Below are 8,608 nucleotides of genomic sequence, written 5' to 3'. Positions count from 1 at the left end.
CTCGAGAGTAGTTACAATAATACTTGACATTGCTTTAATTAACATGAGTTAATGTCGTAGTTAACATAAATCAATGCATTATTTGATTAGGCTACATTTTATTGTCTGTCATAAAGGTATTATTGTACATAGAATACTAAACAGAGACACTGTAAAGTCATTCCAATGATAAACAGACCTCATACACATGATCACATGATTCTCCTTCTGGTTAAGATACTGGATATCAGCTAATACAGAAAAATGTGTGGGTTGTAGACTCCGTCTCATGCTACCACTAGAGTTAAAGCACCGCCAGCATTCAAAAGTGACCAAAACATCAGCCAGGAAGCATAGGAACTGAGAAGTGGTCTGTGGTCACCACCTGCAAAACCAGTCCTTTATTGGGGGTGTCTTGCTAATTGCCTATAATTTCCACCTGTTGTCTATTCCATTTGCACAACAGCATGTGAAATGTATTGTCAATCAGTGTTGCTTCCTAAGTGGACAGTTTGATTTCACAGAAGTGTGATTGACTTGGAGTTACATTGTGTTGTTTAAGTGTTCCCTTTAATTTTTTTAGCAGTATATTTTGATTTGTTTAACACTTTTTTGGTTACTACATGATTCCATATGTGTTATTTAATAGTTTTGATGTCTTCACTATTATTCTACAATGTAGAAAATAGTACAAATAAAGGAAAACCCTGTAATGAGTAGGTGTGTCCAAACTTTTGACTGGTACTATAAATGCAAAGTTGGACTAATGCCTAATGCCTAATGCTCAGATACCTGAACACAATTAACAAGATAGAGAATAGAGAGAGTTTTGTTGACGCTGAGAACAGAATTTATATATTTTTAAATAACATTCTTAGAACGTTATTTGAACACCATGACTTTAAATAGAACCAGGATGAAACCTGCAGAAAATGTTATGCTGAAGTACTGAAATTCCCACAGAAGAACATTGTTTCTTAATGTTTTCTGAACGTTCTGAGAACATGACTAAATAGAACCTTGAGGAAACCAGTAGAAAACCTTATGTTGAAGTACTAAAATTCCCACCTAAGAAATATATGGTTCTCAGAACGTTATGTGCCTGCTGGGTAACTGAATCACTCACATATTTTGTGTCTGGCCTCATAGGTGCTCCAGCAGTCATCTTTGCATTGTGAATTGAGCTAAATTGATAAAATTCCATCTGTGTCCAAAAAGTATATTAGGGCCAGATCGAAATTTACTTTGGGGAGAGCTTGTCCAACTCAAGGTGTCATAAAAAAAATATGCCCACAAGGTGTCATAAAAAATGTTTAAGCCCACAAATATCTTACTGTAGCGACCCTATGTTTATAAATGCTGATATCGAGTTTTTCACTTCAGCATGCTTTTGTGGCACAGTCGGTGCCACGCAGGGCTATGGGCATGAAGGTTCGCCGACCACCACAGACAAGCTCACTCTCCCTGCCTGTTTCATTACTTCACTATGACAGCCGTTTGCAGACAATGATCAGCTAGAGAGAAATCAGATTTTCCACATTTTGATGCCATATTTATAATTATATAAAATATAATGTGCCAATGCACCACACAACCAATAAACAAAGCATGTCAACTTCAGTCACTTCAATATCATGGTTTGCATTTTCAACACCACAATAAATAGACTATGTCAATCTGGACAAACATGAAACACACCCCTCCCTACCTTGTAGGCTTCACCAGTATCGAAGGCTTGGCTTGAAAATGTCCGAATGGAATGTCATTAAACTTTTTAGTGTTTTGTAACAGATGTCTCTTTCCATTCATCAAATTTCCCCTGCACAGTTTGGATGGATTAATTGATTGAATTTATGTGTCATTTAAAAATGACTGGGATTGTACAATAAAGTCGGGGACTTATTTCAATTGTAGTCCCTATTTGTTGTAGCATATTTTACGGTAATATATGGACTAAATGCGCCACTAATTTACACATCTCCATGTGGCTTTTGGCGTCATCTTATTTTTTTAAATTGTAAATTCAATGTCGTTTTTAGCCAATGAATGATGGGCTATGCATAAGGTTCTAACTCATAGCCTGTTTCTTGCGCAATACGCACCATCCACTCCATTGCCCTGTACTTAAAAAATGCTTCATAGCTATTGGAGTCCCAGGAAAAGCTAGACTAGAATAGCTTGCTGGAATAATTTATTTTTAGAATTTCTTATACTAATAGACTATTGGAAGAGGGATGGATGCAAGCTCTTGTTTGCTGAATGTTAAATACAGCAGCCAATAGAACTCATGGCCACAGGCTGGGGAGTTTGAAAGAGAGAACTCGGGATGGCGGTATAGCAGTTATTTGTTCAGACCAGTAACCATTCAATCTTTGTGAAGAGAAAAGAAAGCCATCTGCATCTTATTCTTGTCCTATATTATTCAATCAGCGAGAAAGGAATGGAGAAAGAGAACATAGGCTAATAGGCATGTTGCACAACATTAGGAGATATATCATGAAAGGTATGCATGCATCACGCTACTTATTATAAACATGTAAAATAGGCCCTGTTATATTTCAACATTAAAATCTCATTGATAGCCTATAATTGTAACTTTTTAGGCTGCATGTCCTGCACCAGCAACGCATGTTCTCTCCCAGGTTCATGGTTTGAAAGAGGTGCGTAATTCCAGTCCATATAATAGAGTATAATACAATACAGTAATACAGTCCACACTCAAAAATATTAGCTTACTGGAGCTTGTTTCATTTACTTACCCAAGAGAGCATAGCTACATCTATGGGCTTTTGTGTTTTTCTGTTGTGCGTAATGTGCGGTAGCCTATCATAAGCTATGTATTGGATAATGGCACAATCATTTGGTCTTTTTTGGTCATGGGCTCATAAAATGTCTTTGGGTTGGAAAAACAGGGTTACCAGGAAGAAAAGTTATTATTCTTGGGATGGAACATTTGTAAAATACAGGGAAAATATTCAATACTAATCTGTAGCTTATTAGTTCAATGTTTGGGGCTGCTGGTGAACCCTGATCTGCAGGCATAATAAGAGTGACACTGGACTAGTGCACTTGCCAGTCTTTTGGGTGTCTGTCGTTAAATATGGCACAGCCAGCACCATCAATAAATGAGGGATATTGGCCAAATGACCCACATTTACATGTCCTTAAAAACAGCCTATTACAAATGACAATAACACTATTCCTTCTGTTTGGGTGTGTAGCAAATGCAAAACTTTATAGCCTATTTTTTTTATTGGTTTTTAAGCTTCTGTCCTAAAACAATAATTGTCCACCTCATGGTTCAGCTGTCAGAGATTTGAGCACTAAATGCATCAGGGCATTGCATGCATAGACCTATAGACTTAGGTCAGTTAAGTGTTCACTGTATGATATATATTAATATTTTTTAATACAGCCTGTATAAAGGAAGAGAAGCTTAGGCCTATCCCCAGAGAGATCGAGAGAGAGATATACAGGGAGCACGCTACAACACCGTCATGCATTTATTTTTGCAGATGGTTATTGCATCTGATATATAGATATTTGTTATATATATTTTTAAATCCTGCTATACAGATATAGACTTACATAAGGAGGTTCATTCGTTAATTTTCGATCAGAATATTTGATATAAAGATAAGCATTATATTGTTAGATTTAAGGAGTAACTCTGGTAGGTCTGAAATATTCTTCCTCACCTCAAGTTAAACTGTGGGAGTCAGTTGGAGAGCCGGTGCACACAGCCTTCATATTATAGGCTTGAAGTAGGTAAAGCTTAATAATAGCCACACAACACCAAATCTTCACAAAAGTTGCTAATTTTTATTAGGGTAACATCAAAAGTAAGTCAAGAAGTTGTTTATAGGGAAAATATTAGCAGGCTATTATATTGCGGCAAACACAGCATTACAGTTGGAACTTCATTTGGTATAAAACTTCAAAAAAGTTTTGAACAGGTTGTATTGCAGCAATTAACAACAAAGGCAAGGGCCTACTGTACCCAACAAATGACAGAAATAGGCTAATGGTATTTATTTTAAACAGACCTACTTATAAACAATCTTAAATTAAATATGGAGCACAAATTTAAAAAGACTGATCAAATTTAATTTAGCCAAGGAAAATGTCTCAACAGAATTAAACAAAACAGGTTTTGCATATTAAAAAATCTGGTTTCGATTAATAAATAGGCTTATAATAATAACAATGGTATACAATTATAATAATGATAAAACAAAGAATTATAAATACGAATTTAAGGTTCAAAATTGCACAGTAGCCTGCATTTGGTCTTGCCAAAGTTCTTCTCATCTTAGTCCACTACAATATTAAAACTTATATTAAATTCCCCTTGTAGGATTTTCACTATAGGCTTACTCTTTTCCCTCTAAATGTTGTTTTACTTCAATGAAAAAGGCCTCCATCATCACAATCAACAGCAGCCTAGGCCAAGGCTCCTCTCTCCCTCTCTCTATCCCCAGCAGCTGTCTCACGTGTGCGCAAGTCGTGAGAGAATGGTGCTGAAGAGAAAATTCGGGGTGTAGGCCATTATAGACTCTCATGGAGAATTTGGCGACTACAATTTTATTAATTGGCTTTTAATTGTGGAGTTTCCATCAAATTGACTTGTTGCAGATTCAAGTCTGTGCATAAATATGTAGTGCACATGAAAATAACTTTTGAGGTTAAATTCCCATGTACCGAATAAAAAAAAAGTTAAATGGGTTCTATCACATTTTCAACTCCAGGCCTACTGAAGGTTTTGTTTTTAAAAAATGTTGGGTAGGTACAGTGCATTTGGAAAATCTTCAGACCCCTTCCCTTTTTCCACAATTTGTTACATTACAGCCTTATTCTAAAATTGATGAAATAATTTTTTTCTCTGCTCAATCTACACACAATACCCCATAATGACAAAGCAAAATGGTATTAGAAAATGGTATTATTCAGACCCTTTGTCTCTGAATGTCCTTGAGTGGCCCTGCCAGAGCCCGGACTTGAACCCAATCAAACATCTCTGGAGAGACCTGAAAATAGCTGTGCAGCGACGCTCCCCATCCAACCTGACAGAGCTTGAGAGGATCTGCAGAGAAGAATGGGAGAAACTCCCCAAATACAGGTGTGCCAAGCTTGTAGCGTCATACCAAAGAAGACTTGAGGCTGTAATTGCTGCCAAAGGTGCTTCAACAAAGTACTGAGTAAAGTGTCTGAATACTTATATAAATGTGATATTTCCGTTTTTTATTTTGTATAAATTAGCAAACATTTCTACAAAAAACTGTTTTTGCTTTGTCATTATGGGGTATTGTGTGTAGAATGATTAGGGAAAAAAACAATTTAATCAATTTTATAATAAGGCTGTAACGTCAAGGGGTCTGAATACTTTCCGAATGCACTGTATATCGAATGTGCCCACTCTGGTATTGGCATGTGTGCTCTAGCCAACATCTTGCAGATACAGTGCGGGTAAAACGTACTACATGATGAGTTTATTATGGACAAAAGTGCAAGATTATTTTATTTGTCAAATGGCAGCCAAGTATCGATCATGTCACCAGAATAAGATCCTCCATATTTTTTTAAAGGAAGATCAACGTCATCACTTTGCACTTTCACCACCCTGTGAAGTTCATCATAACTTATTTCATTTGTAGCCTAATACTACATTCTTTCCCATGATGTCGTGACATTTTATATCCAACATGTATGCTACTTTACTCTCAAAAAAAGGTTGGATGGAAACCTGGTGAATGTCAAGCCATTTAAGGATGCTGGAATTATATTTTGGATGAAAGTGCGAACACCTACAGGAGACTTTTGAAGTAGCCTAATCAGATTAAAACATTGTGACTGGTTGTGTTTTTGCCACATATAAAAACGTAATACATTTTAAAAGTTAAATGATAAATATTTATACTATATTAAAGCATTAAGTTGTAGGTGCGCAAGGAATAGCCACTCTGATTGGAGAGGAGGCTGAGCTTTCCTGTATAACTGGGCCTGCCGGGAGCATATGTGGTCACATTATTATAGGCCAACTCGGGAGAATGATGATCTGCAACAGACAGTGCATTCAGTATCAGAAGTATGCGCTGTCCCTTATGTCTCAGAATCTGAAGACAGGTTAATTTCCTCCGCCACTTTTGCATCAACATTGGCAAGTTGAGACAATGTCTGCTATACGGTGCGTCTCCTCCTTTTGACGCAAATGAAAATGCCCAATAGAATAACAATCAGCACTATCACCAGTAGAGCTGAGAGTGTGGATAGGTGTACTCTCTCTGCCCCAGACTCCCAACTGACATCCAGCTTGTTGTCCAGACTGAGGTGAGAGGCAGTACAGGTGTAGTTGTGTCTCTTCTTTAGCTCCTCAGTACTGACCTCCAGACTCTTCCTCAGCTGGTAGGTCCCATCTCCACTAGGCAGAACCTCCCCCCCTGTCAGCTCCTGTTCTGCCACTGGCTGGCCGTCTCTCAGCAGGGTCAGGTTGATGTGGCGGGGGTAGAAACCAAATGCCAGGCAGCTCACCTGGAGCCCTCCAGAAACCTCTTTCTTTATCAACCTGAGTCTGGGAGGCACTTTACGCATCACAATGTTCTTCTCTCTCTTCAGGAATGTCTTCAGTGTTTTGATGCAAATGGGAAGGACAACATTCCCAAAAAAGTGTTCTAAGAAATGTCTCCTCATCACATCCCATCCTGGTAGTAGTTTCCCTGCATGGTATGTAAAATGTGTCATGTTGTAATATAACATTCGATCTGTATAAATGGCATTGAAATTGTTCTTTGACATGATCAGGGCTGGTTCACCATTTTTCAAAATCTCACAGCCAGCCATTCTTTGCTGAACTTGAACACCTCTTGTGAGATTAAAGTGGTGCTTTAGCTGAAAGGATCTCTCTTTAATGCTCTGGTACATAGTTCCAAATACATGAGCTCCGTCCTGAGCTAGGTCATCATGTATTTTCTCTGTTGGGTGAAGTCCCCTGTAGATAAAGTGTTTCATGTTGGAGTCATAGTAACCCACTTGAACATCATCCAACATCAACACAACCGTAAACTCAGGGAAAGGCGTTTCTCCGATGATGTATGTTGCAAGTGCCCACAGAGAATGTGATCCTGAACCTGAGAGAGGAGTGATATTATCCACAGTTATCAACATTGAGAGCTATAAGGTTCTATCTGCAAAAAGATGATATTGAGATAATTGGCTTTAAAGTTCCGAACACTCATTGGTTTGCATGGTGTCAGGCAGGGCCGTGCACAGACTTTTCAGGGGGAACAAAGTGTTCAAAGAGAAAAAACAACACACACTCATCATCACAAATTGTAAGCAAGCTAGTTGGTGCCTGATTGATGAAGCAGCTGATTGATGTAAATCTGCTAGTTAGCTAACTATTTATTTTACTGATTGTGATTTACCTCTCTGTCTTCCTGCCTCTCTCTGCTGTGAGTATGAGCCAACCAGACTGAATATTGATTTAGGCTAAATCAAATGTTATCAAGTGATAATGGGGCCCGTGTAGCTCAGTTGGTAGAGCATGGCGTTTGCAACGCCAGGGTTGTGGGTTCGATTCCCACGGGGGGCCAGTATGAAAAAAAAATAATAATGTATGCACTCACTAACTGTAAATCGCTCTGGATAAGAGCGTCTGCTAAATGACAAAAAATGTAAAATAATGAAATGTTATGCTGCTGTGGCATTACTGATGATATTTGAACTAGGTAGTTGGCTACACACACTCGACCGGTGACCGCATCTTTCAAGCTGTGCATCTTTGGATACCGGGCGTGGCAATATCTGGACAGGGCAGACTTGGCAAAAGGTGCAACCGGTGACGTGTGTGAGCTGAGCTATGTACAGGGCAGATCAACAAATGACTTGCGGGCAGTGGGGTATTTAGAGTACTATATAGGGAGAGAACATTGAACAGAACAAGGCTATGTCAATAACTACAGTTTGACAAAAATGCAAATAGAACCTTATAGTCCCAAACTCTCAATTTAACATTTTATAACATAAAACATCTTTCAATGAGTTGAGAGAAAGTGAAGTCCATCTTACCTGCGTTGACAATGGTAGAAAAGGAAAGAACAAATAAAAAGACAGACAGTTTGTCCATGATTTAGAAATGTTCCTTACTTTTGCAGTAGGCTCATGTTGCAGTTTCTAACTCTCAAGTGAGTCTGACACTTTCCCTTTCGCTTATGCTTATCTTCTTCTTCTATAATATTATGGAGATCCGCAAACAAACGTTAGAGGTGCATGTCGCCCCCTACTGTACTGGAGTGTGTAGTCAATCACAGTTTATAGACTAAATAAAGAAACAAACAAACATTAAGTGAAACTAAACCCTCCTATCTAATCCTGTACTACTAAGAAAATAAAAAAGAGCCCTACTAACTATTTTCAAACCCTCCCCCATCCACAAAATCCCTTTCACATTCCACCACCCCATCCCTGTACTACCTCAATAACCCTACACATCAATCTTATCTCTTCCACATACTGGTACTTAAAACAATACATCAACACATGCCTCACTGTTTCATCAACCGTGCACAATCCATTTGTATGCTTGCCAACCAGATATAATGAGTTCAATGTCCTAGACGCAACCGCGCAAACA

General features: G+C 38.3%; 1 protein-coding gene across 1 annotated transcript; it reads right to left on the bottom strand.

The window, feature by feature from the left end:
- Nucleotides 1-4,688: 4,688 nt before the first annotated feature.
- LOC311111599 (major histocompatibility complex class I-related gene protein-like) lies at nt 4,689-8,176 on the bottom strand. Its single transcript, XM_084154366.1, has 2 exons — nt 8,044-8,176; nt 4,689-7,103 (listed from the first exon to the last, which is right to left on the bottom strand). Exons 1-2 carry the CDS (start codon nt 8,099-8,101, stop codon nt 6,157-6,159), a joined length of 1,005 nt encoding a protein of 334 aa, XP_084010492.1. The 5' UTR covers nt 8,102-8,176; the 3' UTR covers nt 4,689-6,156.
- Between the last annotated feature and the right edge of the window lie 432 nt (nt 8,177-8,608).

Source organism: Coregonus lavaretus (assembly GCF_964263955.1).
Source record: "Coregonus lavaretus genome assembly, chromosome: 37".
Lineage (NCBI taxonomy): Eukaryota > Metazoa > Chordata > Actinopteri > Salmoniformes > Salmonidae > Coregonus > Coregonus lavaretus.
The sequence above is the reverse complement of the archived record's forward strand: the minus strand, read 5'-3'. Positions and strand labels throughout refer to the sequence as shown.

Coding starts and splice junctions, on each gene's coding strand:
- LOC311111599 (XM_084154366.1), bottom strand. CDS start 8,101: ATGGACAAACTGTCTGTCTTTTTATTTGTTCTTTCCTTTTCTACCATT. Junction 7,104..8,043: donor TTCTACCATTGTCAACGCAG/GTAAGATGGACT, acceptor CTCCTCTCTCAG/GTTCAGGATCACATTCTCTG.